The sequence below is a fragment of the Rhipicephalus microplus genome, chromosome 8, assembly GCF_043290135.1.
Source record: "Rhipicephalus microplus isolate Deutch F79 chromosome 8, USDA_Rmic, whole genome shotgun sequence".
NCBI lineage: Eukaryota > Metazoa > Arthropoda > Arachnida > Ixodida > Ixodidae > Rhipicephalus > Rhipicephalus microplus.
Window position 1 is genome coordinate 19,922,357 of NC_134707.1, and position 18,753 is coordinate 19,941,109.

The following is an 18,753-nucleotide window of genomic DNA, read 5'->3' on the forward strand; positions in this document are numbered from 1 at the left end:
ACTAGCCGGGCATATTCGTCCGGCCCTCCTACTCTCCGATATTATGTTTAGAACATTGATCGATGGTTGTTAGCAAGTAAGGAGCAAACGGGCGAGATACGTGTGCAATCGACAACAGGAAATCCAACAGCTGGTGCTCTGTCTTAAAAAAAAGAAAACAAAAGAATTACATAGTAGGGTCGCAGTAGCGTGAAAACAAAAATGAAAAATACCATGAATACTTTGCACTGACGTTGCACACCGATGTCAAGGTCTCGGTCACGTACCACCCATAAATGCTTCTAACATCTGCTTCCGTTAGTCAGCTTGCCCCAACCGGAATCCTTACGAGTACCTCAGGCTGGTTCACATTGGCGCAGATTCTTTTAGCATAGAATAACGGCAATCCACTCAGGTTATTCAATCTGCACAAAAGGTGAGATTAGAATGCTTGCGCCTTTTCATGACAAATTGCGGTTTGTCGCATTATTATGGTGGCGAAATCCTAGATCTCCGTGTATAGTGCAATGTCAGATCAAGTTAACGAACAACAGGGTGTACCCATATAAGATTAAACCCGAGGTCCTGGGCACCATTATTTTTAGTGAAATTTACTGTACATGTGTGCCTCGGCACTAACTTCGGAACTATAGTTTAAAAATTCGTTTTGTGGAGAAACGTTTTCTCTCCTCCAAAAGTTTCAGCAACGTTTAGTGGTAATAAACGCTTTTCTGTAATTTTCGTAAATTCGTACATTTGAACGCACCTAAGCAAACAACGGCGCCCTGATCTGTGCACAGTGTTTATTTTTCTTAAAAAACAATCGATAGATGATGTTGACAAATGTTTTTTTTTATTTGTATAAAAACTTGGGAGAATATTTGTGGTGTCGGGGTTTTGATTAGGGTTCCGCTTTCGCGACCGTTTGGCTGGTCCCTATAACGCACTGTACAGGTGTATATAGTACGGATGCTTGTGTACTTAAATGGAGCTTCCGCCCACGTCTCGTGTGTGTTACTTCCCACTCCTTCTCGACCCAGCTTCGGGTGCCGGGCCTCGTATTCTCTCTGCGGCACGTCCGACGCACGGTACGACAAAAACATCACAGATATGGTGACCCGCAAAAAATACGTGGGCCCAGGAATTTATTGCAACAAACAACTTAAACTGTGTTCATCGAAACTCTGTACAACTGACTTTGACAGTTTCTGTTACTTGAACAAATTACTTTCGCATTTTATTGCGCTTTTTTACTCCGTAACTATGATCAAACGTAAGTACTTTAGGAAAAAGCTCCTGAAAATGTTTGTATTAATAATAAGTTCTTTTTAAAAAAAATCGCTCACATTGCAATCAAATACTTGGTCTACCATTTGTTTAAAACGATGTTGCATTATTTTCTAAGTTAGCTTGCACTGCGTTCCGTCGAATAGAGTCAACGTGACGGCCGCGCCGTTTGTTATCACCTGAAAAGTGTTTAGAAGTTGTTCTAAGTAGTTTTACACAATACAGTCACAAAAAAGCAACTCCACAACAACGCACTCGTCGTTAGTTTGCATGGTACAACAAGATTTGTCTTGCGATTAGTCACGTGACGAATCAGCGGCTGTGTCCACTCGTATTACAAAAGTGCCGTTTCTGCGGCGGAAGAGCTCTTTTTGCGCGTTATAATGGCGCTAAGACAATGAATGCAATATTAAATGCTTATTTGCGAAATGTGAAAGCTAAATTAAAAACTTAAAAGGGTAATATATTACAATAAAAACCCTACCGCCAATTTCACAGTAAGTTCATTTCGCCTGTGTGTTGCATGTTGTCTTCTGAAAACCTAAAACGTATATCTCCTTTCTATCAACAAGACATGCTTAATGAAGCTGTCATTCGTGTCTACGACGCCGGAATAACACAAACTGCAGTTGCTCTCACTTTCGTATCCGAACGTTTGTGCTGATCAGCGTTAACAGGAGTGTGTCCGCGTCTTTATAGTTTCAATAAAGTACATAGTTTAGGAGGCTTTGCTCTTGCGTGTCCACAGATACAATATTCAACACCGTCTTGTTAAATATCTGTAGGCACGCAAAGGTCACCTTTGGGCTTAAGCACTATCTGTGTCAATCACTGTGAATAGCGGCCAATACTAGCTATTGCATGAAGTATTACACCCTACTGGTGGCCCTGCTGTTAGCAGGGGTCCACGAATTCCTCACTCCTAACTGTTGCCCAGGTCTGTATCTGATTGTTAAGAAGTCTTTCTGTTAAACTTATTCATTGTTATATATGTATTACTTTAAAAAATGAATTTAGAGCCTCTTTCGCTTTCTTACAATAGTCAGGAAAGTGGTATTATTAGTTCAGCTTACGACTCAACTCTGAAGCGTAATTTTCAAACCGGTTAGTGGAAAAAGACAAGACACATGAAGACGACACAAAAAGTGCTTCTTTTTTCTCTTTTCTTCTATGTGTGCTTACTGGTTCAAAACGTCACTCCACCGAGCTTGTAGCCAGCCTCCGATTCTGAAGCTACGCTTTGTTCCTCTCTCAATTATTCCCATTGACATAGCGTTTTTTTTTTGCAGGTCTAAAAAAGAGAGAGCAGATTGCATATTGCCCACTGCTGCCTCGACATTCCAGAAAGTTCACCTGGTAAAACATTCCCAGTGGTCTATTCTTCACCATGGATAATGGGCCCCGCATGATGACCAAGCGGTCCGGCAACCTCAGGTACAACTCCCGGCTCTACGCCGACAATGACCAATTGCAGCGTGCCCTGAACTTGAAGGCGGTCGACTTGCTTCACATGGCTTTCGCGTCTGCCGACGACACCGAGAACCAGCAGTTCTTGGACATAGGCTGCGGTACAGGTGACTTCACACGTGACTGGCTGCTGCCTAGATGCCCGCCTTGCCGAAGATTCGTTGCCGTAGACGCGTCCGAAGAGATGCTCTCGTACGCCCGCGCTAACAACGCGCATCCTAAAATCCATTACGATTATCTGAACGCGCAAGGTGACGTCATGGACTTCGTCAAAGAGTACGGGAGGTTCGACCGGATTTACTCTTTTTTCTGCTTCAACTGGCTGAAGGACCAGGCGAAGGCTATGAGCAACGTTTCGCAGCTCCTGACACCATCTGGCGAGTGTGTCCTGGTGTTTCCCGCCTGGTCACCCACGCGGGAGTTGTGGCGGCAGATCGCGCAGCTCGATCGTTGGAAAAAGTTCTCAAAAGTGAGTTTCGACAGGTCGTTGGTTAGTGAGGCATTTAGAGAAAATGGTATCCTGCTGGACCTAATTCATTCCCATTCCGCGAAGCCATAAATTATTTCCTGTGGGGCTTGCCGGTTATAATTTCTGATTGATTTGAAGAACTGCAGTTCTGGAGATGTTCTGGGGATGTTGTGGGTAAAATTTACGAGCTAGTATTCATTAGCTAGTGCTCACTGACTAGTTATATTCAGACGTTATGCCGATTGCTATAGCCTAAATTAGTACAAATACGTCGAACTTAAAGCAGCTTAGCACTGATGGTGCCAAGCCTCGAAAAGTGCAGCACTTGGTAGTCTTCTTTGACTTTCTTGGATTCTCTCTAATTTCCACCTCTATGTCTCTTTCTTTTCGCAACTTTTTACTCTATTCATTTTTATTTACGTCACTTTTTTGTATATTTTTCACCTTTCCCCATCTTTCTGTTTCCGGCTTGCTTCTATCTTTCTGTTTCTATACGTAATTTCGCCTGCACTACATTATGTGACGACAGTATACGACAACATACCACAGCGTGGGCCCTTTGAAGTGCCCCACCATTAATATTATTGTCGATCAGCTCACAGAACTAGAGGAAGAACACTTCTTTTTGGAGCAAGTGCATGTTCAGTATTCTACTGGCTATAATGTAGATGGTTTTGCGTGCTCGGCGCCGAACGATGACAGCGTACGAAATAAAATACCAGCCCGGGTTTCTATAGTGCTGTGTATTTAAAAGAGTTTCCTATCGATCCTTTATCTATGCCTCTTTTGTTCCCACCTACTGCCAAAAAAATTTCGATGGTTAAATTATAGCCCTGTGTGAAAATGCTTCGGAACAAAAGTTCATTTGACTGAAGTATTCCTGTCAAGCATTAAGCATGTAGTGAGCATTCATGATCATTACTCAGTGTAACGTATGATACATTTCAATTCGGTCTAAGCTTCTCACACCTCTTTTATCAAAAGAAGATGCTCGACCCGCTTAGTGACTTCCCAACGCGAGTTCATTATATTGGCATAAAGATGTTCGAAAATAAGTACCTATTCTTTGATCATTGCTGACAGAATACTGCGTAAGAGTATGGCATTGACTAGACATTATTCCTTAGTGCACCTTCTTTGGTGCACATGGCTACACGGCTATGACAGCTCGCAGGAAATATTCTAAAGGTCACAATAGCAAATTTAGGCATGCTGGCATCACTTTACCGGAGGGTTTATATGCATGAATTATCTTTAGATGAGTAAACAGTCGAGTAACTTCTTGATTAAATGCCAGTCGTCTATCCGAACGGTAGCCTCTAGAATGCATCGGACTGCGTGAAGCTTCATGTAGATATACATAGCAGTGCCGCCTTATAATGCAAAAAGCACAACAGCATTGTGCGATTAGGTACACTATGCAGCCGGCATACAACACCATCGGCGCAGGACGATGTATGCCCATAGAGCTCGTGCAGCAGGCAACCAGGCTGCACTTTAGGATAAAGCAGGTGTCTCAAGCTCACCACAACTAGCTGTTCGCAGGTTAGAGCCAGGTGGGTCAGGACATTGAAGGAGGTTAGAAGATCAGAGTGAACCTGCTGGGGGCAGGGGTGCTGAACAAGCTGGAAGCTGATTTTGCTGCCTCAAAGTCTCTTTTGGTACATTTCATATGGGTCACTTCGGAAGAAGATTTAAATTCCAGAAAAGCAATGACACCGGTCAACAGAGTAACTTAAATTCGGACGCAGATTCTCGAACGTAATTCTTGGCCCATTGCTATATTTCGCTACAAGGTGACCACAGAAGCACATAAAAAATTTCAGAATCATTCACGTCGGCGCAACTTATGCATGTAAAAATAACAATATTTACGTGGCACAATAATTGTCATGTGGAGGCCGCACACCGCCAGCGGTAAAATTGCAGGCCCCATGAGACTCGCAGGGTGCGTGTTTCGCACTCCTGAGCTCTGAGCTACCAAGTACAGTTCAGGTTTATAATTGGTAATGTGGTAACTTTAGCCAACTTGTTTCGTGCGCTAAACAATGTAGGTAAACATATTTACGCACTATTTGAACGTCTCTCAATCGAGAATTCCTAGTGAAGCTCCTAACCATTTCTTGTCTGAACTGTTGACACAGAAGCCAAGTACACGCCGTGATGGACAGGCGCAAACTTGCTTACACACCCAGTGTGTAAGCAAGTTCTGCTTACTTCCTTAAAAGTCCTACTTTACGGGTATTGCATAAGGAGTGGTGCTTATTTAAACTGTACAGTGGTGTTTTTAATAGCTTCAGAAAACATAGGTAGGCAAAGCATGCCAGAAATGGTGTGAAAAATGGCCGTTGCGGTCTTTTACTATATGTAAAAAATTGGAGGCTTGGAATGAAGTAACCGATGTATATACGTTGTAGTGTGACTTCAAGTGGGTGACCAGTGCTATGAGATATGTGTAATTGGCGGGATATAATGTAGATGATGGAGTGCATTCAAATAAAAGATATGGAAAAGGGAGAGGGTGGCTATCTGTAGTGTGAAGCAAGGGTTTTCAAATCCGCTCCCTCCTTCAAAGATGACGCGCTGACGCGTTATGAATACTTATATTGGCGTCGGCGATTTCTAGCGTCAAACTGAGAGAGTCTTCCTACACCGCAAGGTATTTGAAGATTTCACGCCGAAAAGCCAAGACTTGAAGGACGACAAGGCGAGACTGTCCTACCTGCGTGGCGTCCTCGACTCTGCTGGCCTTACGGCCAACACGTGTGAGCTGCTTTATAACAAGGTCGAATTCCACAAAACTACAGAGTCCCTTGTCGGTAGGTGCTCTAGATTTTCAGCGCTTCTGCCTAAGCTAAGCTAGCGTTACAGCTGTGCATGGCCATTACCATTCCTCTGTAAATTCGTCCGTGTGAAAATATGCATTCTAACGTTAATGTCTCACAGACTGAATCTACGGAATACGCGACTTTTTTCTCGTGTAGCTCTGGCCACAATTACCGTCCGTAGCATTAACACAGAGAAAAGTAGATTCGATTGGAAAGGGTACCAGCTTGCTGAACTTTCTGATAATGGTCATTAGCAAGGATAACGCGCGCGCTTGTTTTGTAGGAGCCTTTTTTTTATTCTTCAGTTTCAACCTTGTATTTTATTGCTACATTTTTCATTCTCCCCACCACTACATCCATTTATCACTAGGACTGTAATTTTTATGGTGATATGATTAGTATACACTGGTGTGATTTCAGGTTTACCAATAGAAGGGGATGAATGTGCGCATTTAAATTACCCACATCTCACACTCCTTTCCTATTGCTCTGTTTTCATGCACAGATATCCAGCTCTCCGTGAATCCTGTTGCATCATCGCTATCGCCTGAAGAGACAGAGCTCCTACGCAAGGACGTCACCAACCTGGTTCTGAAATGGACGAGCGATCGCGCCTTTTCGTCACGGCCCTGTGTGTATCTCGTGCACGCGAGAAAGCAAGACGAATGTACAACTAAAGCAGGCTAAGTCATTAAAGTTCACCATCGTGATTTAGCGTCTAGAGCTTTGCAGCTGAGTTTAATTATCGTGCGCAGCGGGGACGTCTTAGGCGAAAATCTTATCAAACGGGAAATTGACCACCGGCGGCGACCATTACGCGACGTGGGGTTGACTTATGCAAAAATTATCTCGTGTTTACGCCGCCATATGACGTTATGATGATGTCAATTCTGACGTCATGACGTCTCCGTTCCCCGTGCGCACGCCTACTATGCCTTAGAGACGTCTTACATAAATTCACAAAAGAACCTGTGGTCTCTTTGTGCATGAGTGTGGTGTCACAGATTTAAGTTTCAAAATCGTTTGGCGGGCATTTGATTTGTGAAAAAGCACCTGCCTTTACCGTTTTCGGAACCTAATGAGGTGACATAGCAAAGATACAGAGAAAAAAAACCGCCCCTCGTTCACCCTAGTTAAATATTTGGGCGACCGTACGACCACCACATGTTCTCCGAAAAGGAGCTTTTCAACAAAGGCTAGTATGTAGGGCATAAGATTGTCGTCTTCACTCTGATGTTACCAAAATGGTGCGAAAACAATAAGCACAAATCAAAAGTGAATAAAGACCAATGCTGTTCTAACAACTACAATCACAAGGAAGACAAGACTCCTTCAAAGCGTTAACCCAGAAAAGAACATCACTACGTCATCCTGCTTGTACACCCAATTAAATGTGGTGTGTTTTTTAGAAGGTTGGACTACAGTTTTGTTTCAATATAGGCTTGCTGAAAACTACACGCCTTTGTTTCGGCTGATCATTTGTAGTCGTGCTTTTCAACAACGACTACAGCAGCGTGCTCATCACCCTAAATCACTCCGGCCACACATCTTGCACAAACCTCTCGGCTTCGGGACTGAGTTCGTTGTCAGGAACATCTTGAAGATAAAAAGCATGAGGCACAGGCGCTCCGTAGCTACTCTGTGATGCTTCCGACGTTGAAAAGAGCGAGTTAAACTGCTGCACTACTTTGACCAAAGCAAACTGTTGACAGTATCCATCAATCGGTGGCGGTAGAACAACACAAGCCGGACAAGCCGAAGTCGTCGTTGATGGAACCGTCGGAACCTCCAGTGCCTCCTCCTTTTTCGGCGCAAGCCTCTTTGGTAGTGCCTTCCGCCTTTTCTGAGGGGAGCGTGGGGGATCTCGAGTTTGCGCCAGAACCCCCGATAAGCTTTTGGTCGATGCTTCCAGCAGCCTTCGTAACTGACCTTGGTATGGTGGATCGTCTGCAGGATAGCCGTGCTGTGGGTGTCCTTGACTCACGCCCGCTCTTTGACTTGATACTTGATAGGGCTTTGCTAGTGATGAGCCTACCTTTTTCCCCATCGGACACATCAGAAAAGACCTACACTTCAAAGCAAGATATCTAATAACTTTCAAAATACTTGCGATAATAAACGTTCTTCTCCTGCAGGCTCTGATTAGCTCGTTGGTGCAAGATGGCAGTGTCTCGCTGATAATCGTTAATTACTATAAAACAGTGGAGAGCGTTGAATACCGGTAAGTCCAGGCTCTCCAAGAGTAGCCTAGTAACCAGTTCAGACAATTGGCGCGATTTTGACCACGCACTTTCAGTGACGCTGTGGAGGGTGAACTTCACACCATGCACTGGGACCAGTGGCCTCGTATCAGTCTGTCAGTCGGTCAACAAGCTTAGCAGACAAGGGTGTCATCGCAAAGCTCGAGGATAGCCTGATAGGCGTTGTTACTACCCGGTTCTAAGCATTCTTGAAGCACACTTTGATAAGTACAACCTCTTGATACACTAGGATAACCTCTGTTAACAGATGTCAGGCGGCCAGGGTGTGTGTAGGAGGGTATAGTTATGGGCATTTAGGTGGTTACTGACAGACACAAAAAAGTATGTTTAATGAGTGCTGTCTTCCAAAACAACCACGAACATCTGTTCCGGAAAAATAAGGAAACTTTGATACACATCTCGTCAGCCGAAATGAAGTAGTGTAGCATATATCTTGGGACAAATAATTGGCAGCCGCATCTGTGAATGCATTAGGTGGTAATAAATAAAACCAGATACGGACAATCACCTGTCTGATTGTCTACGGTGTAAATTTTTACTCCTGAATGCAATTAGTTGTGTATATACCCAACGTTATCTTGTTGAAGTTCTAGTTCAGTGTGTTTACTACTTGCAGTAAGTGCGGTATTTCGTAACGCAACGGGTTATTTTTTTCGGCCGTCAGGCATAATGCGAGGCTTAACGAAAAAAAGGGTATTAAGTACGCCACTTTCAAGTATCTTTACATATTCTTAATTACCCGAATTCTATGGTTGCATGTCTTTTCTGACTATTATCGTTATGAGTTGCTTCTCGATCATATTTGGATAGATGTCAGATAGTTTCGTCACTTGCCCGTCAGCATCACTTTTGATTTACTATTTTACGCTCTCGCACTTTAAGTGTAGAGGACAGCAAAATATTTCTTATAATAGAGATACCTAACTGTTAGGAAATTCAAGTCACACATGTTATAAGGCGTAATGGCCAAAGGAGTAGTGGAGGTGCCAACAAACACAATGACATTTTCAAAATAAAATCAACCAGCAACTCTTAAAAATACAGTTTCTACAGAAAGTTTGTTAGCGAAGCCATTCGCAGCACCTATTAATGCATTACGATGAAATCGACGCTGTTTTGGTGGTAGAGACTGATTGCTTCACTGAGACTGCCGCCCATCTGAAGCGATTATCCGATACCGACGCAATGCAAGCCTTGCCGCGTTTCGTGATGGTGCAGATAAAATGGCCACGCATCGAAGGAAACATGCGCACATCGGCATTTATTGATAAGTGCCAATGCGCCGGTAGTGAAGCAAGATATTTATTTCTGAGGCAACGATGCTTAAAGACGTAGCGGATGCACTGCAAGAGGTCACGTGTAAAGAGGTGCTTATCACTTGCTGTAAACGCCATGCTTAGCTGGTTCTGCTTCACATTGCTGTTTCTAATCAAGCTGGCCGAACGCTTCTCGGGCAGCGGTTGCTTGCCAGATCCACCACCGATTCCTTGCACTTTGTCGCTCTGCTTCTGAAGTTCTGCGACACCCTGGCGTGATAGCGTCGTAAGACTGGCAGTGGTCCTTGGGATACCAGCAACCGGACGTGGTCTACAGTGTTACAAATGGCCTCACCATCGCTCATTTCCGAAACTGAAAGGGCTGGCTTGAGGAATACGGCTAATGGCGAACACTACGTCCAGACCTTCTAGCAACAGTGAGTAAGACGACCCGCTCATGCTGAATCAGTAGCAATTGATTCACTAGAAATTTTTTGCAAGCTATCGACTTACGGTACGTAAATCTCTACCGTATGATGGTACCGCTCTTCCTTTTTCGGTTGTCAACCATATACCGGTACTGCAGCACAACAAAAAGCTCCGTTTCTCAATAGTTACCATGGCTTTCTCACGCCGCATCATTGCTTGACAGGCTACTCATTTTAACGAGGAACCTGTCACTCAAGGGTACGCGGGGTCACTGGAATCGGAAGCAGCAACAGCACAACGAGTGGTAAAGCAGAATGGCTATCGTAATGTTTTATCTTATTTGCGAACCATGTTTACTTGAGTCGCTGCGACTTGTACCGCATCGCCAACAATTGAATTTTGTCCTGCGTATTGCATTAGGCTTTTCATGCAGTGAAAAAAATGACAAATGGGCCACATAATTACTCTTTAAGCTGAATCGAACATAAGGTGGTATATAGGTACCGGCAAGAATGTCTGGCACTGGCGTTCCTCTTACTGCGAAGGAGAACGAATCGTCAGCACTGCAGGACCAGACACGAGGTGGAACTTGTGATGAACATCTCATTTGTTTTGATTACAAATGCGTGGCTTAATTTACTGCTTTGTCTTTCTGTAGTCAACGGCTGTCGCATGTCTGTTTCTGTATATCATAAATATAGAATGATCGAGTGAAGTGCCCTTGAACAGTGGTGGTACCAAACCAACAAATGCTTAGGCAACGATAATTTTCGTCATTTACCTGTGCCAACATCATCGAGTGCAGTCAATTAGCACTGATACGGCAGAGCCAAAGCTTGAGAACAAGAAGTGACGCATTGCTTCACCTAATGTTGGAGCAGCTCGTCTGTCTCAACGCACTACGGCAACTCATTGTTTCCGTTACTCTTTCTCATAAGGTTTTGCGGTCCTAGAAAATACATACCTTCTCGGAAAATCACTGAGGGAATCGTTTAGACATTACCAAGCTATATGTCAGACAAGGTGATGACGTGAATTTGCACTCGGCTGAAACTTCATAATGATTGAAATGGTGATTTTATTCGGCAAGTTTGTGCATCTTCTTTAAGGCAGCACCGAATAGCTCACACGAAGGTTCCGTGATTTAGATGTGCCTTTTCAGCTGAATCTTTGTTACTTGCGCAACAATGCGTACCTGATGGTACGTTTCATCAGTCTGACGGCGAAGGTGCCATAATAGCGGTAAATATCGTCATCCTGAAAGCTTCATGTACTTTGACAAATCATTAATGTACGATTTCTTCAGATCTCTAGCACTCATCTCTTACGTTCAGATCTATCGCGGTTTGATGTCAGGACAAATGATTTACTTAGGGGATGTTTCTTAATGTATAAAGTGCTTTTTTTTTGTCATCAACTAAATAAACATCTGCAAGACTCATTTTTTTTTTGAGGATAGAAATTTTCAACCCAAAGCACAACAGACGTTTCTATAGGTTATGCTGGAACATTCTGAACGGCATTCCGGGCATTCGGGAAAACAGTTGCTGAAGCAGAACTGCACTGTAACGGAGGCTGAAGTATTATAGCCTGATATTATAGCTGCAAAGTATAGCCTCTAAAAGCTTTGAAGTGCTGAGGCCATCATACAAAATTAGGACATTGTCATATCTTACGTGTCTTTCTCTCGAGAACCAATGTCTTTGTGACATGACTGACGATTTGCGGTCAGTAATTCTCGCAATGAGCGAAATGTGTATTAAACGCAATTGTTACTTGACCTATGGTTAGAGCGGTAAACATCCACATTTATATCCATATTACTTTGAATAGGATATTGTCGAATCATGCCCCACCGTGGTGGTCTAGTGGCTAACGTACTCGGCTGATGACCTGCAGGCCGCGGGTTCGAATCGTGGCTGCAGCTGGTGCATTATCGATGACGGCGAAATACTGTAGACGCGTTGTGCTCAGATTTGGGTGCATGTTAGCTAACCTGAGGTGGTCGAAAGTTCTGGAGCCCTCCAGTACGGTGTATCTAATAATCAAATGGTGGTTTGGGGACGTATATAATCCCCATATATAAACAATCAATATTGTTGAATTGCGCTATTGAAATCAAGGTTGCGTAGTTTGATGGCTGCAGTGTCTTTTTTTCACTTCGACTGCTACAACTACCGTTTTTTTGCTTTCAAGATAAAATTAGAGAACGTATAGGAGGTTGGCTGTCAGACTAGGGCCCCTCGATATCTTTTTGAGCACAATGTTTTGCACGCAGTATGGTTGCTGGCTTCATCCCCTACAATCTTAATTAGGTGCGGGCCATCTCATTGGAACATCCACAACGAGAGTATGAGCTTGTGAACATCCCAAGCAGGACCCTTCCCGATGATCGTGGCCTAGGATACGTTTACACTAAGCCGCCAAGCTCGCCCAGTGTTCCATGTTGTAGACGCACCACAAGTGCCTGACGAGTGCACCAGGTGGCTGCTGGTGCTCAGCAGAAGTTTCTCTTTGAGAATAATGCTGGAAGAGGAGTCACAACAAACCGGCATTAACTGTGGTGGTCACCAGAACATCGCCACTGCCAGCCCCTCTGCCTCCGAGACTCCGTCTCCGAGGGTGAAACACAGGGGATCCCCATCCTTTTTGTGCATAACTTTTTGCAAAATCATTCTTGTTAGATCGCATAAGTGTACACACAACTTGAAATTGCTACAACTGCATGGCTAGGCTGAATACATAGCCCCGCCACGGTGGTCTAGTGGCTAAGGTACTCGGCTGCTGACCCGCAAGTTCTGCGGTGGAATCTCGGCTGTGGCGGCTGCATTTCCGATGGAGGCGGAAATGTTGTAGGTTCGTGCAGTCAGATTTGGGTGCACGTTAAAGAACCCCAGTTGGTCGAAATTTCCGGAGCCCTCCACTACGGCGTCTCTCGTAATCATATGGTGGTTTTTGGACGTTAAACCCCACAAGTCAATTAATCTGAATACATAATCCTACAGCGGTGGTATAACTAAATTGTAATTGCAGCACTAGAATAGCACCACGCAGTAGGTGAAGTAAGTGTGGTTTGAATAGTTCAAGAAGACTGTTTTAATCCGGCACCTCACTACACTGATGTCCTAAATAGAACGTGATTTGTCTATTATTTTTGCATCGTGATTGACTGTGCTTACCAGTGGCTGGCATACAATGACACGATCTTTCGCTAACGCATCTTACGCTTGACACATATCTTAGACACACACGTGAGGTTTTCGAAGTCTTGTCTCTTCTGAACAAACGTAGAGGTAGATACTGGATGAGTTGGTGCTCCAGCGGAAAATGATGGCGTTACTGATAACGTAAAAATAATTAAAACGACCACATATTGGTTGGTAGGATGTCTTCTCAATATTCACATGACCAACTAGGCAGTCACAAGTGCTGAACTTGTCAATATAACCATTGAAGCCCAGGAAGCGAGCATGCATGGTGTCTCATTTCTCAAGAGAGGTATCACACGGTTGGACACTTGTGGCTTCCAGAGAACAGCATGGCTGCTTCGAATAACTGGCCTTCAAGGCTAAATTGCGCTTTGTGGATCGTTACTGTGCATATATTGAATAGTCTTTGTAAGGTATTCCCAGCACGATAGTCAAGTGAACTGTATACTCGGCTTGTTGAACCTCACTAAATGTTTCTTTTCAATATTTGATCTTTAAATACTTGTGATCATGTTTGGAGGTCGTAGTTGCCGTTGCGATTTAGTAAGCGTATGGCTCCCTCATAGGGTCTCAATGCGAGCCTGTCCCAGAAATTCGATCAATACTAAACAAAGTAACAACCAGCAGAAGCACAAACACAAGATAAATACAGACAGAACCACCCCGAGAATGATGCAAAGTGATCGACAACAATCCAGTAGTCACCACGGTTGCCATCGGGCAATCGCTGCTAGCCTCTGTAACTGAACTCACTTGGTATGCCTTCAAGAGCCGAGCAGAATCGCTCTTCTTTTCCGTTCACAGTATTTCTCAGATGCTTCGCCTAAGAGGCCATCGACAAACGGAGGTAATTCAGTTCCGCTTTACTTTACAATCAACACAAAGTACATCGTTTGGGGCTGATGTTCGCTTGTTTTATTAGATTTGGTACATTGTTGTCGGGACGAGTTAACACCACCACCACTGTGGACGAAACAAGCCCTTTGGCAGATTGCTCCGGCTAGCGGGACGTTGCTTCGCCTTCCAAGACCCTGGCACAACTCGGTATTCACTTAACGACTGAAGGGCGTTTAGCAAATCTTGAAGAAATCTATTAGTTCTTGAAGAATGACCTAACAGAAGAATGCCGGCTTGCAACCAGCCGAGTAGTCTTCTCTGCTGCAACTGCACTTCATCGACTCCTGCTGTCGATATTCACCCCACACTGAGTTTAAAGGGTTTTTGATGGGCATGCGAGTTTAATAAAGTTGATGAATAGGTTCGGTCTTCACGGACAGAATATTCAAGAAATCTTGCTTAAGCCATGCTATCTTGAATTCTTGTAGTTGTGCTGTGCAAAACATTGTGCGCATTCTTTGTGCGCACATACCATATTGTGCGCACATACCACTGGGCGTTTAGGGTGTGTCTACCCTCGGTACATCTACCTTCGGTTAATTAAAAACTTTACTTATTATGAATGTCTGACGCAGTTTCCAAGGACTCCGACCGGGCGACTAAGCTAAAGCAATTTCTTCATAGAGTACACGGGGTCACATTAAACATCCCTGCAGCCCATGCCAAGCAACATTCATGAATGCACGAACACGCTTGATATTCAACGCCCATGTCAAGCACCAGAATCTCTTTAAACACTCTGTCGTACTTCCAGGCCTTAATATCGGCAGCGTTGAAATGGGCAGGACAAGCGACTCCGCGTGATATTGTAGTTAACCCAGAGAGGTGGCTGCATGGTCTTGGCCCCGAAGTTTCTTGCTGCTCTACACCGCCGGTGGCTGGACGGTCCCCTAAGCTTTGACAAACAAGACCCTACGACACGCTGTAGACAGAACTGCGTCGGTGTGCACCAATCGAAAGCGAACACAGACTCTGTAACCTGCGAAGGCTTGCAGACTGAGCTCAATAATAAACGCAGTGCACTCGTCATGGTTGTTTTAGAGCATCCAGCATCCTAGGGCAGCGTGATCGCTCTCGTATTGTTTTTTAAATAAGCCTAAATGCCACGCCATAATATCTATGACCATATATTGGACTTAAAACACAGTGGTTCACTAAACAACAAAGTATTTCCGACGCCCACTAGGGTGGAGCAATCATTATGATGCCGAACTATAAACCGAAAGTTCGCGTGTTCAAGTACCGGCCATGGCAGTGTCATGTATTGAGATGTGGTCACTAGAGCCGGAATTAAATTCTGCAATCTTCAAGTTTGCACTCGAAGACCGTAAACACAAGGTTACAATGCGGGGTTCTGAAAACTGCAGAAAACGCATTGAAAGAAACGAAAGATGCACTCAGAAATCTAAAAACTCCTACGCTTTTGATTGACAAAGAAAACTCAAAGGAAGTATAAGCACTGTACTGTAACAGATCTCTTCGCTGGCACAATGATACAAATACACGTACAAGACCAAGTAAGAGAAAGGAAACATGCCGCATCACTACCTCACTAAGAGTTGTCGATTGTTCCGCTGTTATGCCCTGGTGGCATACGTTCTCTGCACCCTTCAAAACTCTTGCTTCCCGAACTAGCTCGAGTTTGCTCTATTGCTACCATACTGTCACTCTCACCGCACATCCTGTACAAATGTTTTATTCGAAATCTTGGTTTTTTCTCGGATTATTTTCCAAGCAGAATGCCGAAGCCACTGGTACCCGATATCCGTGAGGTTGCTGACGTGGAACTTCCATCGTTGAACTGCCAATGATTGTCCAGTGCTGATGGTCACTGGTGGCTTGTATTATCCCCGAAATACTTACTTACTGCGCTTGCCCAAGTCTTCGCCGAAGAAAAAGGTGCCAACAACGCCCCATAAAAAGTTCGTGATGTTCGCTGCGTAGAAACGGCAGCGTTGAACTGGCACACGTTGTCCAATGGCGATGATCGCTGGTAGCTCGGATGACCTCCAAAAGATTTAGGTACTCCTTTCACCGAAGTCTTTGCCAGTGAAGAGGGTGCTTCCACCACTTCATTTGTTGGAAGATTTTTACGGTACACCATTCGATTTTTTTTCTGTGAAGAACGTGGCGTTTTTCGAGGGGGCGTCTGAACGGCCAATGTAGGTGCACAGGGCTTTAGCGCCCCATTGGAAGTCTGTGAGGGGCGCGACGTCAAACTGCCAGCGTTGAAATTCCACACATTGTCCAATGACGGTGGTCGCAGGTAGCTCGGATTACCTCCGAAAGAGTTACGTACTTCTCTTGCTGAAGTTTTTGCCGACAAACGGGGTGCACCTACCACCCCAAAGGAAGTCCGGGATGTTGAAGGTTTAGAAACAGCAGCGTTGAACTGCCACACGCTGTCCGATGGCGATGATCGCTGGTAGCTCAGATTGCCTCCGGATTAGTTAAGTACCGAGCTTGCGGATGTCTTTGACGACGAAAAGGGTGCCTCTGCTGCTTCATTTGTCGATGATTCTTACGGTACACCATTCAAATTTCTCAGTGAATAACGTGGTGTTCTTCGAGGAGATGTGTCTGAATGGCGGAGGCACATGCACAGAGCACTAGCACTCCATGGGGAGTCCATGAAGGGCACAACGTCGAACTGCCAGCGTTGAAATACCACACTTCGTCCAACGGTGATGGTCGCAGGTAGCTCAGAATGCACCCGAAAGAGTTAGGTACTGCGCTTTCGCTAGTCTGTCGATGAACAAGGTGGCCCCACCACATTATGGGCAGTCTGTGATGTTCGCGGCGTAGAAACGGCAGCGTTGAACTGCCACACGTTGTCTAATCATGGTGATCACTCGTTGCTCGAATTACCTTCGAAAGAGTTAGGTACTGCGCTTATCGAAGCCTTTGTCATTGAACAGCGTGCCTCCGCCACTTCATCTGTGGAAGATTTAATCAGTGCATCATTCAATTGTTCTCTGTGAACAACGTCGTATTTTTCGAGGGGGGTGTCTCAGCGGCTGTGGTACCTGTACAGGGCAATAACGTTCCATAGAAAGTCCGTGAGGGGCGCGACGTTGAATAGCCAGCGTTGAACTACCACAGGTTGTCCAGTGGAAATGGTCGCAGGTAGCTGGCATTACCCCCAAAATAGTTAATCCTTATGAAGTCTTAGCCAACGAATTGGGGTACCCTCGCCGCAGAATAGACGGTACGTGAGGTTCGCAACGTGGTAAGGGCAGCGTTGAACTTCGACACGCTGTCTAGTGGTGGTGATCACCGGTAGTTCGGATTGCCTCCAGAAGAGTTAGATTCTGTGGTCACCAATGACTTTGCCGACAAACAGAGTGCCCCCGCCACTTCACTGGTGAAAGATCTTTTCGGTACGCCATTCGATTTTTCCTGTGAACAACGTGGTGTTCTTCGAGGAGTTGTCTGAGCACCCAAAGTACATGCACGCCTCATAGGAAATGCGTAATGTTCGTGACGTCGAACGGCCAGTGTTGAACTGCCACTGGTTGTGCAGTGGCGATGGTCGCTGGTAGCCCGTATTACCTCCAATATACCTCCGGCTCCCATAGTTGTCTACAGGGCACCTGAGTGGGGCGTACTTGGAAGAGGGGAGCCAAGCCACGCAAAATTTTGGTTCCTGAGTGTTCCTCGATTGCTTTCCTCTCCTTGTCACGGGATTCCCTGCGCAGACCCCCCAGTCGTCATCAAAAACGCCTAATGACCTTTCCGAACTGCCCTCGAAGCGGGTAAATCCCATAACTCAGCAGGCCACTCCGGCGCAGTCAATCGTTGTGTCTAGTGTACTAGCAGTTCAGTGAAACACAAAAAAGTTCCCTCACAAGAAATGGTTCTCTGATCGCAGCTAGCGATCAGGTGTGTGATTGCCGGAGCAGGCCATGGGCAATCGCTGACGGAACTGATTGATATTTGATTGACACTTGATTGACATTTGAGGAAGTACTAAATATGTGAGGGGAAAAGGCCGAGCGTGATACCGTAAAGTGTGGACTTGTGTCCTGGTGTCAGTCTCTTGATAATCCAACAGTGATTACAGTAAAGGTCGTCATCAGGAAGAGGAAGCTTTGCTTTGAAGATGCCGTTACCAGTCCAGACTAACTATACTCTGTAAATCACTTAGCATACAGTGTGCTGATAAATTTTACAGCAGTACTTGCTTTGAGGGCCATAAGGCTTCAAAGATATAGATAATAGTCACCTAGTTTGCGTTTAAAAAATGTTGTCTAATTTACCAAGTTCAGTGTGCTTCTTTCCAACCCTGATAAATCGGTGGCTAGAAAACTCACCTCCGCCATAGCGTGATAAGATATATGGTACAAAGAGGAACAGTGAAGGCTATCGGATTTGCAAAAGTTAAATATTTTCAAGTGACTTCTGATAGTCCCTACGTCTTCTTTACTCAGCACGCTGGTGATATAGCACACTTTCTTTGTACTTGTTGTTTCGCACACACAAGGCACTGTACTTCTCGTTTTTGCTTAGTGTCATCGTTGCCGCTGCAAAGGTTTCCAGTGCTTTCTTTGTACGCTGCGTCTCTTGTTGATTGGTTTGCTTCTGAACTCCATGTACATATCTCAAACAAGGTTCCATGTTTCTACATTTTGATGGAGGCAAAATGCTGGAGGCCCGTGTATGGTGCAATAT

At 44.8% G+C, this 18,753-nt stretch overlaps 2 protein-coding genes across 3 annotated transcripts in view; both read left to right on the top strand.

The window, feature by feature from the left end:
- Window positions 1–283: 283 nt before the first annotated feature.
- On the top strand, window positions 284–6,751 carry LOC119165725 (juvenile hormone acid O-methyltransferase). Its single transcript, XM_037417807.2, has 4 exons — window positions 284–415; window positions 2,556–3,202; window positions 5,862–6,021; window positions 6,536–6,751. Exons 2-4 carry the CDS (start codon window positions 2,654–2,656, stop codon window positions 6,715–6,717), a joined length of 891 nt encoding a protein of 296 aa, XP_037273704.2. The 5' UTR covers window positions 284–415; window positions 2,556–2,653; the 3' UTR covers window positions 6,718–6,751.
- A 2,944-nt stretch (window positions 6,752–9,695) lies between these two features.
- LOC119164226 (transmembrane protease serine 9) overlaps window positions 9,696–18,753 on the top strand; it is a 77,229-nt gene continuing 68,171 nt past the window's right edge. For both annotated transcript variants that reach the window (XM_075871235.1, XM_075871234.1), the window contains exon 1: window positions 9,696–9,984. The gene's annotated coding sequence lies outside the window, so the exon portion shown is untranslated. The remainder of the gene's footprint in view (window positions 9,985–18,753) is intronic.

Coding starts and splice junctions, on each gene's coding strand:
- LOC119165725 (XM_037417807.2), top strand. CDS start 2,654: ATGGATAATGGGCCCCGCATGATGACCAAGCGGTCCGGCAACCTCAGG. Junction 3,203..5,861: donor GTTGGAAAAAGTTCTCAAAA/GTGAGTTTCGAC, acceptor CTACACCGCAAG/GTATTTGAAGATTTCACGCC. Junction 6,022..6,535: donor AACTACAGAGTCCCTTGTCG/GTAGGTGCTCTA, acceptor TTTCATGCACAG/ATATCCAGCTCTCCGTGAAT.